Consider the following 17,594-nt stretch of genomic DNA (forward strand, 5'->3'; position numbering starts at 1 on the left):
CCCCCCCCCCCCCCCCCCCCCCCCCCCCGGCTCCCCCAGGGCAAGGATCTCCTCTCCACCCTGTGAGCCTTAGAGCGCTGCCAGGAGGCGCTGGACCCAAGTGAGCGGCTGGCAGCCTGAGACTGCCCACTTTCCGGCGCTGGGGGGCCCTAGGCCCCCCCTTCCCTAAAAAGGGCCCTTAGCCTTAGTGTCCCGTGGCTGCCTTGACAAGTCCCCACAGGCCAGAGGCCTGAGGCAACACAATTTTAGTCTCTGAATTCTGGAGGTTAAAAGGTCAAAACTGAGGTGTGTGTGGCCGTGCAGTCTCTGAAGGCTCCAGGGCAGGCTCCTGTCTCTACCAGCTCCTGACTCCCGGGGGTCCCCGGCTTGTGGCCACATCACCCCAGTCTCTGCCTCCGGTCACGTGGCCTTCCTGTCTTGTCTCCTCTTCTGTCTGATCAGATCGCGTTGGATGGCGGGATGATCCAGGACAGTCTCATGTCGCGATCCCTTCCTTAATTACATCTGCAAAGACCCTTTTGCAGTCGCACTGGAATCCAATCATAAGTTGCGGGTGGAGACGTCTCTGGGGGGCTCCCGTGACTTGCTTCGGGCGCTTTGTCTCCTGCAGTGACACGGTGTCGTAGGTGTGACTGCTCTGTGTGGCGACGTCGTTTCTGTCCGCATCCACCACGCCGAGGCCCCCTCGTGAACGGTCTGCATTGAGTTCCCGCAGCAGGTCCCGGAGCCAAACAGCTGAGGGAAGAAAGGTCCGCCAGGCTGGACAGGCAGCCCCCTCTGAACCTGCACAGTCTGCCCAACGCAGAGCACCGCCCGCGACCTCGAACCGGCTCTTGTCTCCTGGGGAGCTCGGAGCAGGAGTTGGAGGGAGGGTGAGGCCACAGAGCAGAGCCGCGTGAGACTGGGACCAAAGGGTTGGATGCTTTCTCAGGAAGGCACTTTTCACAGAATGTGTCCACATTCAACGTGCCCACGCCCCCGACATAGCCCTAAGGAAGGCTGCACCGTCCGTCTGCGGGCCTGGATGTGGGGACCGTCCCCTGGGGTCCATAGCATTGGGGATGGTGCTGAGTCACAGCTGTCCACGCTGCGGGTGGGGGTGAAACAGTCTCCGTGCCCCCCACAAGCTGATACCCCAGCAGCTGGCTCGGAAAGTTCCCTAGGGCCTAGTTTCTCATTGTGGGTTTGTGAACAGTTTGGCATTTATATAAAAATTGGCAAAGGTAACAGTTCCCCTACACCCCACACACCTAATTTTCCCCTGCTAATAACACTTCACTTTGGTACGTTCGTCACAACTAATGAGCAAATACTGATAGATGACTAATTAAAGGCCATAGTTTATTCAGATTTCCTCAGTTTTCCCTAATATCCTTTTCTTGTCGCCAAATCCCACCTGACATCTAGTCGTCACGTCTCCTTAGGCTCTTCTGGGCTGAGATTGTTTCTCGGACTTTCTTGTTTTCGATGACCTTGACAGTTTTGAGAACTCCCCCTCTTCCAGAGCAAAGCAGCTACACAAATTATTTGGGATTCTTCTGCCTGGGAGATTGCCTCTTCCCATTTATTTATGAATTCAATCATGTCTTTTTTTTTTTTTAAGATTTTTTTTTTTTAAGATTTATTTTTTATTTACTTGACAGAGAGAGACACAGTGAGAGAGGGAACACAAGCAGGGGGAGTGGGAGAGGGAGAAGCAGGCTGCCCGCGGAGCAGGGAGCCCGATGTAGGGCTCCATCCCAGGACCCTGGGATCATGACCTGAGCCAAAGGCAGACGCTTAATGACTGAGCCACCCAGGTGCCCCAGATTTTAAGTAATCTCCACACCCAACATGGGGCTCAAACTCACAACCCTGAGCTCAAGAGTCACACGCTCCACTGACTGAGCCAGCCAGGCTCCCCTAATCATTTATTTCTAACTGTGGACTTGTGGATATTTATTTTATACCTTGGGCTTTAATCCAGTGCTTGTTGCTCAGAGCGTTCCGGCTTTGGCCACTGGCAGCTCTGTGATTCTCCTCCCTCTCCCATTGTCACACCCGCATTGGTTTGGTTCCTCCCTGGCACCTCAGGGTGCTCTGGGCCCATTCCTCCCCTGTCTTAGAAGCAGCCATTCCTCCTGGAGCCAGGGCCCATTTGAGATGGGAAACAGCAGCAGAGGACAAGTGGAGGGGAATCCTGTTTGTGCTTTCTAGGGCCTTCTGCCCCGGCATTGACGTGGGGTCCCCAGGAGGACCTGGAGGGCAGGAGGGGCCTTCCCAACCCGCTCAGGGGATGTCTGCATCATTTGCATCATTTTACAGGAAAGTGCATCGATTGATTGGATAATCTTAAAGCACGGGAACCGAGACCCCCAGGAACCCCAGCGCACAGGTGGCATCTTGGTGACACTCGTCCTTCATCCTTTTTTCTGTCTATTCTCCTCACTGTGGTTTGCTGAGCTTTCCTGAGCTTTGTGGGTACTTCCACCTAGAGGTTAAATGGAGGTCTCCGGAGAGGAATCCTCAAATATTAGGACTCTTTACTGTAAGCTTGGCCAGAAAGATTGGGCAAACTTGCAGTAGGAAAAAGAGTAATTTTCTAAGTGTTTCTTTGGATAGATACTCAGGTCCAAGCTGACAAAAGCCCAGTGGGTGCTTGGGTCCAGGCAGGTGGGGCCACCTCTGCCTCCTGCTATGTGACCTTCAGAGGTGGCTTCACCTCTCTGAGCCCATCTGCCAGGTGGTACTGGGTTAAAAAAAAAACAACAGACAACTCAGAGACCTGTTTGTGATGATCAAGTCAGAGAGCCCATGACAAGGGCTTTTGTCAGTGATTAAGCGGTCTGCGCTGGGGACTGCCATTCGGATGCAGGTGCCCGTGTCCTTCCCCTGCAGGGAAACAAGCCAGGCTGGGAAGAGCACCCTGCTAGGGCAGTTCTGGCTTTGGGTGACTCAGGGATGAGTCACAGGCCTGAGGCGGGTCGGGTTAGCCCTCCTCTCGCCAGGTCTCACCGTACCCCCTCTCTCCCAGGACCGAGTCTCCTGCCACCCAGAGCTGGCCTGGAATGGGTAATGGTGTGAAGGAGAGTACGGCGCGTGTGCGTGAGGATGCCGAGGCCATCCTGCCCTCACCCGTCAATTCCAAGGCAAGTACCCTGCCTCCCCGGTGGGCGTTTTCCTGAGGTCCCTCTTCTGTGTTCCTGCACCCCATGGCAAATTGCCCCCCGACACACACACACTCTGGGTGGAGCTGTGTTGGCGGGAGGCCGTTGGCAGAGGGGGGTGCAGGAGGTTGGCCTCCTTCTGTTCCATTTAAAGTCCCGTTTGTGATGTGGATCCAGTCTGCCCAGCCACTTGGTAAGAAGCCAGAACCTCACCCAAATTTGGCTAGGAAGTCAAAAGGTGTCCTTGAACTCCTTTCCTCGCTGGGATTTGTGAGCACGAGAGAGTTAGTCACGGGCGGGTGCTCGCATGCAGGGTGTGCTCTCGGCTCCCAGTCTCCTCTCTCAGGTTCATCTCTGCTTCCACCCTTCTCTCAGAGAAAAGGTATATTCCCCTTGAAAGAAATGGGGTCAGCCCTGTCCTCGTTCACCGAAGAAGCCAGTAGAAGCTCTTCTGGCTGAACCTGGAGCACAGACTGACCCAGCCCCACGCAGAAACCCCGCGCCGGGGCCCACGGGCCGTTCTCAAAGTCCACGGGGTCAAAGGCCGAAGCGGCATCATCCTCCGGCCTTCCCCAGCTTTCCTCAAATTCTAGGGCACCCTGGGAAGCACCAGATGGGCAGGAGGACTGGTTTGTAGGGTCAGCGTGTGGGGCCCCCGTCGCCATGCTGGGGGTGGATGCGCGGGAGCAAGGCCAAACCCCAGAGCGGGCACATCTGTCCCTCATGGTGTAGCGAACTCCCCAGCCCCTGGCGGGCGGGCTGAATCCCACCGAGCGGACGTGCCCAGCCGCGGACCCGGTGCCCGTCGTGCTCTGGGACGCAGCCGGTGCTGGTTTTCCGCTACACTGGCCCGCACGGCCGCCATCAGTCTTGGTTCGCTCAGCCAGCCTGATGGGGGGAGCCTACTGTGTCAGGTCCCATGTCTTTGGTGAAGGGGCTGAGCATCTTCTCGTGGCGTTCACAGCCCGCGTGGCTCCTGTCTGTGGATCGCCCACTCTCTCTCTCCTGGGCCGTCTGGCTCGTTCTGTGCTGGCGCGCGCTCTCCGTCTGGCGCGTAGGGCGGGCCTGGCCGTTCCGTGACGCTGGCATCGAGCTCTTCAAAGAATCAGCCGGCCCTGGTCACTTAAGAGTCACTAGGAGCGTTGGCCAAAGGCGGTGGCGGCCTCGTCCGGCGAGCACAGGAGTTGGGCTCGCAGCACATCCCCGGAGTGCCACATCCTGAGTGAGGTTTAAGGACACGCGTGCCCAGCCCGTGACCACGAGCACTGCAGGCTGCCCGGAACGCTGCCTAGTAAAGGCCGTGGAAGGGGCGCCTCGGCTTCGCCTCTAGGAGCAGCAGGGACCGTCCGTGGGGTGCGCCCTCGGCTCCTAGCGGTGCACGAGGTGAACCGTCATCACGCTGACCCCCAGAGGAGGTTGGGACCCGGTTGGGCCTCGGAGCTGGTGCCGGGAACACCGCCAAACCTTCTGGCGCCTGACATCCACACTTCACAAAGCGGGTGGAGCCAGACCTCCAGAACCTTGCTGTGCGATCCAGAAAAGGCAGGGGTCCCCCAGTGACAGGCTTCTGTGCAGGAAGAAGCTGGAATCCAGAGGTGAAGCTCCACTTCAGAAACTTAGGAGGGAAAACACTGCCGTGGGAAATCGCTTCTCTGGGGAGGGGAGGGCCCGGCTGCTGGAGGAAGTCCTGGGGACATTAAGGGAAAGGAGCTGAAGCCCCCCAGGGACAGGGCCGGGTTGTAGGGCATCACGGCCCCGGGGAGCACCCAGGCCCGGCCAGGAGACAGCACATCAGTGTGTCAGAGGCGAGGAAAGGAGGATCAGAGAGGCCATCAGTCACTGCAAGCAATCGGGACAGAGCCCAGATTCAGGCCAGGTGTGCGGACAGGCTTGGAGCCCAGCCCTTCACCCCGATCCACCCGCTGAGCTGAGCAAACCTGGGGAGTGGCCCTGGACCCCATCATGCCCACTCAGACCCAGGCTGCCAGTTGTACCCCCCAAATGCCCCTTATCCGTCCCCGAGTCCTAGCCCCCATCTCTCCACCCTGAGCTTCTGCGTGCGCTGCCTCCTCTGGTTACAGTTAAAATGGCCTGTCTACTTTCTGTGCGTTTCCATTTCTCTTTGGGTAAACACCAGCCTGCTTGCTGAGCCCCCAGGTTCCTTGGAGTCCAGCCCCCACCCTCCTTTCATCTCCTCTCTCCTCCCTATGCCCCCTCCCTTTTGCTGTGTCAACCACCCTGCCTTTCTTGTGGTCCCCCACGACCCCTGGCTTTTTCTCACCTGGGCCCCTGGGTTTTCCATTCCTCCCCTTCTTATATGATCTCTCTCTCTCTCTCTCTCTCTCTCACACACACACACACACAAACACACATATCCCAGTTAGCTGCACCTCATCTTTCAACCTCAGCCCCTCACCCCCGACCCCATGTTCTCCCAGGACCCTACGGCCCCTCCTTACAGCCATCCTGGATTGGTGACTCGACACATTTTAATGTAATTTAATTAAATTAATTAATTTATTTATTTGAGAGCGAGAGCTCGAGCAGGAGGAGGATCAGAGGGAGAGGGACAAGCAGACTCTGTACTGAGTGTGGAGCCCGATGTGGGGCTTGATCTCAGGACCCTGAGATCATGACCTGAGCCAAAATCAAGGTCAACACTTAACCGCCTGAGCCACCCTGGTGCCCCTACATGTTTGTCTAAAGCTTTAGTTCATGTCTGGCTCTCCCTGTGGACTGGCAGCCCCAGGGGCAGGGAGGTGTTGTACCCACTTCCCTACCCACACACACTGTGTCCCAAGGCCCCTCAGGGCACCTGGTTCCTGTCAGACTCTAGGGACTCCTGGGCTCACTGACCTGCCCCTCACCGTCCTTCCTCACTGTGGAGCCGGGGAAGATGGGAGCCCCTCCCGTCCCCAGTGCTCCCCGTGATTGCTTGGCGAGAGTTCTGTGGCTGAGTCAGCTGGGGAGACAGAGACTCCAACCTGATGCGCAGGTGACTTCTTGTGCGACTCCGCACAGGGAGCGTCGAGAAGACTCGGGAAAGTGCTGGCTCCGAGGCTGGCCTCGTGGTGCAGGCCGGCCACCATCACCGCCACCCTCACCTTGGTTGGATAAAGAACCACAGATGCCCGCCACCGCGGGCCTGATGGAAAGTTGTGGAAGGGGGTCACACGGACACAGTCAGGGTCTGCTCGCTCGACACCGGCCCGATCCCCAGACCACAGGGGCCCTTGTCCAGTGCACACAGGCAGTGGGCACAGCCAGAGTCTGCACTTGGTGGGGGGGTGACCCTTCTGTTTGGGGTCAGTCCTGTCCTAGGCTGTCTCTGAGAAGTTGGAAACTCATGGGACAGCCCCGCCAGTGGGTCACCTCTCATGTGGATGGTCCCTGTCCCCCAGGAAGGTTTTCACTATGTCCCACCCAGGTTCTGTGGCTGGTGGACTCATGACAGCCTGCCCCGGGCCCAGCAGGGCTGTGATGCTTGCACAGTTACGCCTTTTACAGCCCTCGAGGGGACAGAAGGAAGATGCTCCTCCTGGGGGCGGTCGCCAGCAGAGCCGACCCCTGTCCCTGTCTCTCTCCTGACACACTGTATTCTGTGTTTTCTTGCAGAGTGATCACAGGCAAGTTCTCAGCTCCCTCCTGTCTGGGGCCCTGGCCGGTGCTCTTGCCAAAACGGCGGTAGCTCCCCTGGACCGAACCAAAATCATCTTCCAAGGTAAATGCTCTCTGTCCATCTGTCCTATGTGATGGAGATGCTTCCCGGCAGTCCCCCCTCCTCCACAGCCGCCGATCTGCACTGCAAATTGGCTTTAAAAAATGCCTCTTTAAAATCGACTTAGAAACTCTGTTAGCATCCCAGGGCTGCCATCACAAAGTACCACAAACCAAGCAGCTTACGTTCTAGAGGCCAGAAGTCTGAAATCGAGGTGCCAGCTGGGTCAGTTCGTTTTGCAGACTCTAGGGGAGGAGCCCTCCTTGCCTCTTCCAGCGCCCCGGGCTCCAGGCATCTCTGGCTTATGGTCACGGCGCCCCAGTCTCTGCTTTCCCCTCCGTGTCTGTGTCTTCTCCTCTTAGAAGGACACTTGTCATTGGATTTAGGGCCCACTCCACTCCAGTATGACCTCATCTTAATTTAATTACATCTGCAAAGACCTGTTTCCAAATAAAGTCACCCTCACTTGTACTGGGCTCAAGGACACAGACATATCCTTTGGGGACCATCACGCTCCCTCCTTGGGTTGAGCAGCCACAGGGTCCCCTGAGATGAGGCCTTTCCGTCCCACAGACAGTGACCAGTGCCTACAAGAGGGCAGTCACAAGCTGGGACCCCTGCCCCTCCACTGTTTGGGAGGAAGGGACTGCAGATTCAAGCCAGGCCGTCCCCCTTGCACGAGCTGGTCCCTTAGCCTCCCCGTGCCTCCATTTCCTCATCCACAAAACAGGACGTTAATATCAACCTCCGTAAGGAGCGAGCTGGCGTGGGAAAGGGCATGAGGCTGGGCACCCGCCTCCCCATGCGTCGGCAGCCTTGTCACCTGGAGCGAATGCAAAGCGTAGCGCCCTGCAGGGAGCTGGGCTTAGCTCTGGTGGCCTCAGTGTGTACACACGTCCGCACGGATGCGGGTGCGAGGGTGTCCTGGGAGCTCGGCAGACACTCCGCAATGCTGCGGGAGCGAGGAGAGGAAGGCTGCAAGACCACGATCCCTGCCGGCTGCAGCGGCTCAAGGGGGTGGGGGGGCTGCCAGCGGAGCCCGCCGTGGCATCGGGGAGCGGAGCGAGGTGGCCGCCAGCGAGGGTGGGAGAGGCTGGTCGGGGCGCCACACCCACACCTGTGGGAAGAAAGGGCGGGCTCTCGGCGGAGAACACGCCCGGGCCTTGTTCTGAGAGGCCCAGGCCCCTCAGTTCCTCTGCACGGCTGGTGGCTAGGAGGCCTTTCTCGAAGGGGTTTGGTTGAATTGGGGTCCAGCCGGGTGTGGGGTGCTGAGTGTCAACCCCAAGAGGCACAGGGCTCTGCAGAGACCCTCACTTTTCCCGGGAGGGAGGTGGCAGCTCAGCTCCCCTGCCTGGGGATAAGTTGACATACCGGGGCCCTGGGCCCAGGGGTGCGGGGCGCAGCAGGTGAGGAGGTTCCCTGGAGGAGGGCGACCATGATCGGGAATGCCCCGCACCTCGGCCCCTGGCGGGGGAGCCTCCACAGTGGCTGTTCTCACTCCCCATGCTCAGACCCGACCCCTGCATTGGGGGTCCCATAGACCCAGGTCCTGTCCTTCACATCTAATGGTCTCTGTTGTGTTTGTTTGTTTGTTTGTTTTGCAGTGTCTTCAAAAAGATTTTCTGCCAAGGTAAGCCACTAGGTCACCAACTCCTGGCTCTGGGGCTATCACCATGTGCCCTGCTAGGCTGGCAGGAGGTGGTGGAGGCACACGGCCCAGGGGTGGAGGGAGAGGCTTTTCAACGTGTTTTTTCCCTCTGGTTCCCCCACAAGCCAGTCCCCCGAGCTGCCAGGGGACCGAGGCCTCCCCCACCAGGCCCCTTGGCACCCCAAGCTCTGCCTGGATGTAGCCCACTCTGGCCTCATCCTTGGGGTGGGGAGAGGACTTGGAGTTATAAACCTATGATTTCACTTTTGATTCATTTCTTTTAAAGATTTTATTTATTAGAGAGAAAGTGCAAATGCAAGAGCAGGGGGAGGGGGAGGGACGGAGAGAGAAGCAGGCTTCCCGCTGAGCAGGGAGCCCGATGCAGGCTTGATCCCAGGACCCTGGGATCATGACCTAAGCCAAAGGCAGACACTTAACCAACTGAGCCACCCAGACGTCCCACATTTGATTCATTTTTAAACAGAGAGCAGGCATTACCTTCTTGGGAAAAGATAAAGAATATCTTTAGAAGCTAGACTACCAGACAGACCAATCAAACACCCTCTGTGTGGGGCTGTCACCTGCAAACCTGGTTTGCCCTGGCTCACTTTACTGTTCGTAAGGTTAGGGGACTAGGGAGAGAGGGGTCCCCACATGGGGCCCAGAGAATATGGGGGAGGCAAGGCGTGGTGGGATCGATAATGTGGGCCCCAGTCACAGTTCACCGCGGAGCAGGGAGAGGGGCAGGCAAGGGCACTGACCGTGCCCCTCCCCCCCAGGAGGCCTTCAGGCTCCTCTACTTCACCTACCTCAACGAGGGCTTCTTCAGCCTGTGGCGCGGGAACTCGGCCACCATGGTGCGCGTGGTGCCCTACGCCGCCATCCAGTTCAGCGCCCACGAGGAGTACAAGCGCATCCTAGGCCGCTACTACGGCTTCCGCGGAGAGTGAGTGCCCGCCCCCAGCCGCCCCCCAAAACCCTCTCAGCTCTACCCCATCACCTGCCCTCCTGTCTTCCGCACGCTCACCATGGCAGAAGTCCTGTCCTTTGCCTGCTCTTCCCTCAGAACCTAAGTCCCAGCGGGACCCGTGATCCCAGCCATGCCCCCCAGTGTCTGAGGGAAGGAGCGCTTCATTCATTCACCCACACAAGCCGATGGGAAGGAAAGGCAGCCACGGGAACCTCAAAATGACATCCACCCAAGAGACCCCATCGCTCGGCCATGAGGAAGCCAGCCTCTGGCCATTCCTTGGTTCTCCCCACTGGCCGAGACCTGTGGGCACCCCAAGTCTTGAGGGGGGTCTCACTTTCTCTCCGCCCCCTCTTTCAGAGCCCTGCCGCCTGGGCCGCGCCTCCTAGCGGGCGCACTGGCTGGAACGACCGCTGCTTCTCTGACCTACCCCCTGGACCTGGTCCGAGCCAGGATGGCCGTGACCCCAAAGGAAATGTGAGTTCCCGGGCCAGGCGTGCCGTTCTGCAGCTGCCCCAGAAAAGCAGTAATTGTCTCTTTCACCCTAAGAGTCAGCTTCTACTTACATCGAACCGAAAGTCTTCCTTTTTTTTTTAAGATTTATCCATCCATTTTTAGAGAGAGATTAGGGTGGGGGGCAGGGGCGGAGGGAGAGGGAGAGAGAATCCCAGGCAGACTCCACACCGAGCGGGGAGCCTGACACGGGGCTCGATCCCACGACCCCGAGATCATGACCAGAGCCGAAACCAAGAGTTGGATGTTTAACCGACTGCGCCCCCCAGGTGCCCCCCAAAGTCTTCATTTTGAATTAGCACAGATAGGTTACAAATGCCCGTGGTTAAGACAAGGGCCTTTCCCCCAGTGATCTGGCAGCAAAGGTGGGATACGGCCTGAGGCACGCATTGCCCCCCCTCCAGTGCCAAGGCTTTTGCGACGCGGTTGTGTTCCTTAAAGCAAGCACCCGCATCCAGCCCCCGGCCCGCCGGACTCCGGGAGGGGGCTGAGCTTCAGTTGAGGCCGGCGGCCCCTCTTCCTGCCCACAGCCCACCCGCTCGTCCCTCTGCCCTGCAGGTACAGCAACATCTTTCACGTCTTCATCCGCATCTCCCGAGAAGAGGGCCTGAAGACCCTCTACCACGGATTCACGCCCACCGTGCTGGGGGTCATTCCCTACGCGGGGCTGAGCTTCTTCACCTATGAGACGCTCAAGAGCCTGCACAGAGGTAAGGAGCCGGGAGCGCGGGCCGCACAGACTCAGGCGGGCCACTGAGGTCCCTGCGCTGGGAGGGACGGGCTCCCGGCCAAGGTCCGAATCAGAACGAGACAGACACCGAGCCACCACGGACGCAGCTGGACTCCCAACCTCCCGTGCCGAGTTTTAAGACCAGCTTGGTGAAGTCCTGAGTGTCACCAAGCGCAGTGGCAGCCCCTTGTGCCCAGAGCAGCCGGGTACAACCTAGCCGGAGGAGGAAGAGCCCTCTTGGGTGGTAGTAATTTTGAGAAACTCAGAAAGCGCAGAAAAGCACAGAGAACCGTATACCGCCGCCCGAACCTGCTGCCCCGGGCGACCAGGTGTCAGCAGTGTTCCAAGATGGTTTTGTTAAAGAAAGCACATGTTCCAGGTGACTCTGAGGTCCTGTGTTCCCCGCCCCCAGCCCCGCTCCCTCTGCGGGGCCCCAGGCCGCCTCTGAGTCCATCCCGCCGCCCTATCCAAGGTCTGTCCCGTTGTCCTTTGAGCGGTGGAGCGGGCTTCCCCTGCTGGGGGGGCCCTTACGTGTTTCCAGGTTGTCAGTGATCCGCAGACACCCCGGAGCGCCTCCCTGCGTGTTGGGTGTGAGCCCCAGGTTTTGGGATTTACTCCACTCGCCGCTCTCCCCAGCCCTGTGCCCACGCACCCACCCCACTCGGGTGCGGCGGATTCCTTCGCGTTCGGCGGGTGTGCCGAGTGAAGAGTGCGGTCTCACTGGGGTCGGTGCCTCGCGTTAAATTGACAAGCACACATTTTTAAAGAACCCTGTTGTTTGGTTGCTGCGCCCTCCTCCGTCCCGCCCACATGTCCTGTCCTGGCAGCTGCTCGCCTCACCACGCCCCTGCATCCCTGCAGAGGGTGCCCGGAGCAGGCTGGGGGGGCGGTGGAGAGGGCTGCAGACGGGAACGAGAGTGCTTAGATGTGAGCTCGCTCTGGCTGGTGGGACTTGCTTAAATGACTATTTGTGCATTTCTCCCTTTTTAAAAACTTTTCTTCTCAAAAGGAATGGCAGGGAGGTGAGGAGGCCGGGGCGGGAAGGCCCCGGGGAGCCAGGGGGTCTGGATCCAAAGCAGTGAAGGAGTGTGAGCGGCAGGTGCGGGGCGGATTCAGCACCGGGTGCGTGCCTGCCGCCGGCCACATGCTTACGCGGCCCCTCTGTCCCTTGCCCACAGAGTACAGCGGCCGCCCGCAGCCCTACCCCTTCGAGCGCATGATATTTGGGGCCTGTGCCGGCCTCATCGGGCAGTCGGCCTCGTACCCGCTGGACGTGGTGCGGCGGCGCATGCAGACGGCTGGGGTCATGGGTCACCCGCACGCCTCCATCATGCACACGCTGCGTGCCATCGTGCGGGAGGAGGGCGCCGTGCGTGGCCTCTACAAGGGCCTGAGCATGAACTGGCTCAAGGGCCCCATCGCCGTGGGCATCAGCTTCACCACCTTCGACCTCATGCAGATCCTGCTGCGGCACCTGCAGAGCTAGGGACCCTGCGGGCCGGCAGCTCTCGAGACAGGGAACCGAGCGTCCACGTGCGGCCGGTGGACCACTGACCCCTTTTGTTTTCTGAGCCTGTGGAGTGAGGGCGTAATCGGTTCCACCCTGGGAACCGCGTCGTCGGAGCACCTCGTAGAACAAGCTGGGGGGCCTGGCCTCGGTCCCCAAAGCCAGCGGCCCTTGAAGTGCAATGTTGGGACTGGTGGGCGGGGCTCTCGCGCTCTCCCCAGCCCTCCTCCCCAGGGCTGGCCCCGCCTCCTGGAGGGCTTGCCCCAAATGCCCTGAGCTGGGAGTGACCAGCGCCACCTCCTGGCGCTCTGTGATCTTGGACGTGCTCCTGATTCTAGTGACCCCATGCCCACTGGGCCGAGCCCGACTCCGCCTGCCCCTGTGCCCACAGAGGGGAGGGAGCCCCACGGTGTACAGAGAGGCGCCTCCGGGCCCTGGTGAGGTAGGGCCAGCCTCCTGCTCAGTTGCGGCTAGAAAAACAGCCTCTTGCCCCACCCCCACCCCCACCCCACCTGTCCTGCCTTTGTCACTTCCCAGGTGACATGACTCCTGTGTCACCAGAGCCTCCTGCTCGGGAACAGCCTTCTCCCAAGAGCATTATTTGGATCCTGGACTCTGGCGAAAGTAGGGCCCCAGGAGTGGGTCTTCCCCTCTGTTGCCTACCCACCCAGTGTGTAATGTTCCCAGGAGGGTCACGCCTCCTCCAGGCAGCAGGGTTTGAGGAATCGCCAGGGGTTTGGGTGTGAGTCCTAACCTGGAGGCATCTGCTGAGAACTGGGGACCCAGGTCACCTCCTCTGGGCCAGGAAGCTCCCACCCCTGTCCACAGGCCGCACCAACAGAGGCCAGGCCTCAGGCCCTAACCCTCAGCCCCTAGGCACAGCGGCTCCTGGGGGGGCCCGTGGCATCTTGCACATCCCTGGCTCCCCACCTGAGCGGGCGCTTGGCCAGGACTCAGGGCAGTTGAAGGCACACAGGGTGGTCTGATTGCCATGAAGAGAGTGCTTGGAGGCGACTGGCAGCCTTGATCCTCCCAAAGTGGGAGCCCCTGAGACGGTATGTGGCCTGGGGGTGGGAACTGGGGTACCCCAGGGCACCCCCAGGGAGCGGATCTCATGGAGAAGTCCCCTGGGGTCTGCCAGGTGTCACAGGGATGCAGAAATGCCCATTTCTGAATGACGTGTGGAGTTTCTTGATTTCTTTTGGTTTTGCTTTTCAATCTGGCTGCCCCTGGGTCTCGTCACCGTAAACCCTGACCGGCCCCATCTGGTTCCAGGCGGAGAGTGACGGGGGGGGTGACCAGATCGCTCCACAGCCACCCTGCGTGAAAGGGTCTGAGAGGGCGTGTTTGCCCCACGCACATTTCCAGTCGTGACTTTCATTTTTCCCTTGCGTTCTGTCCCATTTCTGTTCTTACCTTGGACCTGTGGGTGTGAAGACTCCTCTCTGTCCTTCCTTGCATGTGTCCACCGGCCGGCCTGAGGCTCGTCCCCAGGGTCCCATGGCTGTTCTGTTGGGGGGGCGTCCCACCTCCTCTGCCGGCCTTGCCCAGTGCCCAGGGCCCAGAGAGGCAGGAGAGGCAGGGACCCCTCACAGGGAGATGGGCTGGGGGGCCACCCCCGGCAGGTGAGACCAAATGAATGGTTGGGCGGCACCCTTCTCTGAGCTGCAGAGCGGAGGGCCCCCAGGTCCTGCTGGCCCCGGTGTGCCTCCTCGAGGTGGCTCTCAGCTGAGTGGGCCTCAGCAGCAACCCCCCCCCCAGCCCTGCACACAGCTGGGCGGTGCCCTCCGCGGCTACACCCCTCCCACTGGTGTCCATCCTGATCTGGAGTTACATTTTGATGCCATGAAGACACTTTGTTTATATATAATGTTTATATATTTTAAAGATTTGTGCCAAGAGAGTATATTTAATAAAAATTAAAATGACTTTTTTTCTGTCCTTCTTTGGCTCTAACCCCCAACCTCCATGGCTCTAACCCCCAACCTCCACCCCCTGTGAACCAAAAACAGGGTTAGGGTTGAGGTTATTTTGACAGATTTTTTAATATATTCTTGAATATATTTCTTTTTTTTTTTTAAGTAGGCCCCACGCCCAATGTGGGGCTTGAGCTCAAGACCCTGAGGTCAAGAGTCGCTTGCTCAGAGTACCTGGATGACTCAGTCGGTTAAGCGTCCGGCTCTTGGTTTCGACTCTTGGTTTCGGCTCAGGTGGTGATCTCAAGGTTGTGGGATCGAGCCCTGCCTCGGGCTCTGTGCTGGGCCTGCAGCCTGCTTGGGAGGCTCTCTGCCCCACCCCTACCTCTCCCTCTCTGAGAAAAAGAAAAAAGAGCCGCGTATTCTACGGACTGAGCCAGCCAGGCACCCCTTGAATAAGCCTTTTTAATGTGTTTCTTGTTTGACTTATTACTACATACAGGTCTTCTAGAAAACTCCAGCTGCACAAAAGGGTTGTGGTGAGAAGGTCGGCCTGCCAGTTCCCTCCGCAAGGTGTCTTCTTTTACCAGTTTCTCACGTGTCCTTCCGGAGACATCCTGTGCATAAACACTTGTCCCTTCTGAGGACATACGGGGCGAGCCACGTCACCAGTTGGAATGGGTTGCATCCTGCCGCAGCGAGCAGGGCCGCCAAGTCCTGTTGTTTGTCTCCCGTGCCCTGCCCGCCTGTCGAGTGCCAGGGCCTCCCCCCTTCGGCCGGTTGAGGCTTTAGGAGCGAGTGTGGCTGTCTGCGGGGGCCCGAGGTCGAGGCCACCAGAGGTCTCACGGTGGCCATGGAGACTTGCTTCCGCCGCAGCCCATCTCCTGGACCAACTTGTAGGGCCGCCCCAACCAGAGGCGGGAAGTGGGAGCCCACACATGCCAGGGGAGGGGCGACTGGGTGAGCACGTGCGCCTCTCGTGGGCGGGCGCAGTGCGCAGGGGGCGGTGCTTCACGTACGTTCTGTCCCGCGGGCGGAGCCGCTTGCCTGCTGCTTTCATCCCACCGGATTCGTACAGCTTGGCTCCTTTTGTGTATGGTTTGTCTCATTGTTTATGAACAGTTGGGTGTTTCCCCGGGGTGGTGGCCTGTGATGACATCTACCCATCCTTTATTGATGGCCATCGGGATTATCAGTGATCTGTTGCCATGACAACGTGGTAGCGGCTCCCGGGGCCTGCCCAGCTCTCCCGTCCTACCGATTTCTGGGCAGTCCCAGCCCCTGAACCTGGGAGGGTGGGGGTCAACTCCCCATTTCCCCCCAATCACCATGGCATCCCCTAAAATATAGAGGTGGGCACGTGACCCCATTTGGGCCCAAGACAGCAGAGATGTTTGCTCAGCACTTCCAGGGAGAGCTTCTGGAAGCACCCTCCGTCTCTCCCACTGGCCCTAAGGGAAGAAACACCAGCACAGGCAATTGTTGGGACTATCCTGTGTTCACAAGATAGGAAGCGATCCCAGGGTGAAGCTGACACCGCAGAAAATGGAGCAGAGATGAAGAAAGGAGTTGGATTATTGGTGACATTGTCTGGGCTGCTGGATCCAGCTTTGCCTGAAGCTCTCAGCTGCCTCTCAACTTCTGGCAATAGGAGTGGCTTTATTCTGTTTATTGAAGACGGTTAGGGTTGAGCTTCCTGGCACTTTCTGAAACAGATCTTGTATGTGCCTCTTTGCATTCATGCACGAGTGTGTGGTGTTCCAGGAACAAACTGCTAAGTAAAGATCAGGGACTATGTTCACTGACGCAGCCAGTGCCCCTCCCTAAGCCCAGCTGCTTTTGGCTGTAAGCCGCTCAACCTGGTCTGGGGGCCTCCCCCGAGGAGCGTGACCCGACAGCCCAGGAGCGGCCCTCGGCCAATGACTGCGGACAGTCCCTCACCACTGGAGTGGGTCACTCAAGTGAGATCCACACTGTCCCCCGAGGCCCCCAACAGAACCAAGCCCAGGTTGCCCGCTTAGTCACCTGTTCATCGGCACCCCCACAGGGCTCCTCCCTCCCTGTTTCATGTCTCTGCCCCCAAAAAGAGTCTCCCTGGGGTGAGCTCCCAGGTAAACCATGGGCCCTGAGTCCTCATGACAGGGTCATCTTTGGGGGGGGGGGGGATCTATCCAGAGATGAATACAAATGCCAGATATTCCTGTAAGGAGATGGTAGCATTTTTTAAAAAAGATTTATTCATTTATTTGAGAGAGAGCGTGCACACACATGAGCAGGGCGAGGGGCTGAGGGAGAGAGAGAAAATCCTTGAGCGGACTCCCCGCTGAGCTGAGCCAGATCTCAGGACCCTGAGACCATGACCTGAGCCGAAACCAAGAGTTGGCCACTTCACCAACTGAGCCACCCAGGCGCCCCGACGGGAGCATTTATAGCGCAGACCCTCGCTGTCTTGAGTTTCCTGCGGCCGCCATAACAGAGCACCCCTCCTGGGGGCTGAAAACCAGTTTATTCCGTTTATAGTTCTGGAGACCAGAAGTGCAAAACCAAGGTGTCAGCAGCTTTGATTCCTTCCGAGGCCATGAGGGAAGGGTCTGTTCAGGCCTCTCGGCTTGCAGCTGGTCAGACGGCTGTCTTCACCTTGTCTTCCCTCTGGGCATGTCTGTGTCCAGTTTTCTTATAATGAAGAAAAGAAGAAACAAAAATTTCTTCCTGTAAGTCCTGCTGGATCAGGACCCATCTTAATGACTTCATTTTAACCTAATCACCTCTTTAAAGACTCAGTATCCACATATAGTCCCATCCTGAGATCCCAGGGGTTAGGACCTCAACATAGAATTTGGGGAGAACATAATTCAGCGCGGGAACGTAATTCCCCTCACCAACAGCCGGTCACCAGCCTTGGAGATCGTCACGGTTCTGACAGGGAAGCAGCAGGGCGGCCAGGGGCTGGGTGGTGACCAGGCGGCCACAGGGGGAGGAGACAGCAAGGTCAGGAGGCCCGAGGGCTTGACCAGGTGGAGGTCCCAGGGACCTGGACGAGAGTGGATCGGAGGCACGAGGTGTGTGGGTGCATCTTGGGTCCCGCTTCTGGTTTGTGTCTTTTTTTCCACTGGTTTTTTCCTTTGCTCACTTCTCTGGAGTTGAAAGTTAGACTTGTCATTGGATTTTCTTTCTTTCTTTCTTTTTCTTTTTCTTTCTTTCTTTCTTTCTTTCTTTCTTTCTTTCTTTCTTTCTTTCTTTCTTTCTTCTTTCTTTCTTTTCTTTCTTTCTTTCTCTTTCCTTCCTTCCTTCTTTCTTTCTTTTCTTTCTTCTTTCTTTCTTTCCTTTCTTTCTTTCAAGATTTTATTTATTTATTAGAGAGAGAGCACAAACAGGGAGACCAGCAGAGGGACAAGCAGACTCCCCGCTGAGCAGGGAGCGCGACGCATGGCTCCATCCCAGGAGCC

General features: G+C 58.3%; 1 protein-coding gene across 5 annotated transcripts in view; it reads left to right on the forward strand.

Moving 5' to 3' along the window:
• Window positions 1–14,144, forward strand: part of SLC25A42 (solute carrier family 25 member 42) — a 28,514-nt gene extending 14,370 nt beyond the window's left edge. For 2 of the 5 annotated variants that reach the window (XM_032412512.1, XM_032412511.1), the window contains exons 2-8: window positions 3,014–3,128; window positions 6,762–6,867; window positions 8,469–8,494; window positions 9,292–9,458; window positions 9,843–9,959; window positions 10,554–10,705; window positions 11,904–14,144. In XM_032412512.1, the coding sequence (XP_032268403.1) occupies window positions 3,048–3,128; window positions 6,762–6,867; window positions 8,469–8,494; window positions 9,292–9,458; window positions 9,843–9,959; window positions 10,554–10,705; window positions 11,904–12,211 (957 nt within the window). In that variant the 5' untranslated portion in view covers window positions 3,014–3,047 and the 3' untranslated portion in view covers window positions 12,212–14,144. Of the gene's footprint in view, window positions 1–409; window positions 896–2,346; window positions 2,375–3,013; window positions 3,129–6,761; window positions 6,868–8,468; window positions 8,495–9,291; window positions 9,459–9,842; window positions 9,960–10,553; window positions 10,706–11,903 lie in introns of those variants that run through there. The other 3 variants (XM_032412513.1, XM_032412514.1, XM_032412515.1) reach the window with 3 other exon arrangements.
• The last annotated feature ends 3,450 nt before the right edge of the window (window positions 14,145–17,594 follow it).

This window comes from Phoca vitulina, unplaced genomic scaffold (assembly GCF_004348235.1).
Source record: "Phoca vitulina isolate PV1807 unplaced genomic scaffold, GSC_HSeal_1.0 scaffold13, whole genome shotgun sequence".
Lineage (NCBI taxonomy): Eukaryota > Metazoa > Chordata > Mammalia > Carnivora > Phocidae > Phoca > Phoca vitulina.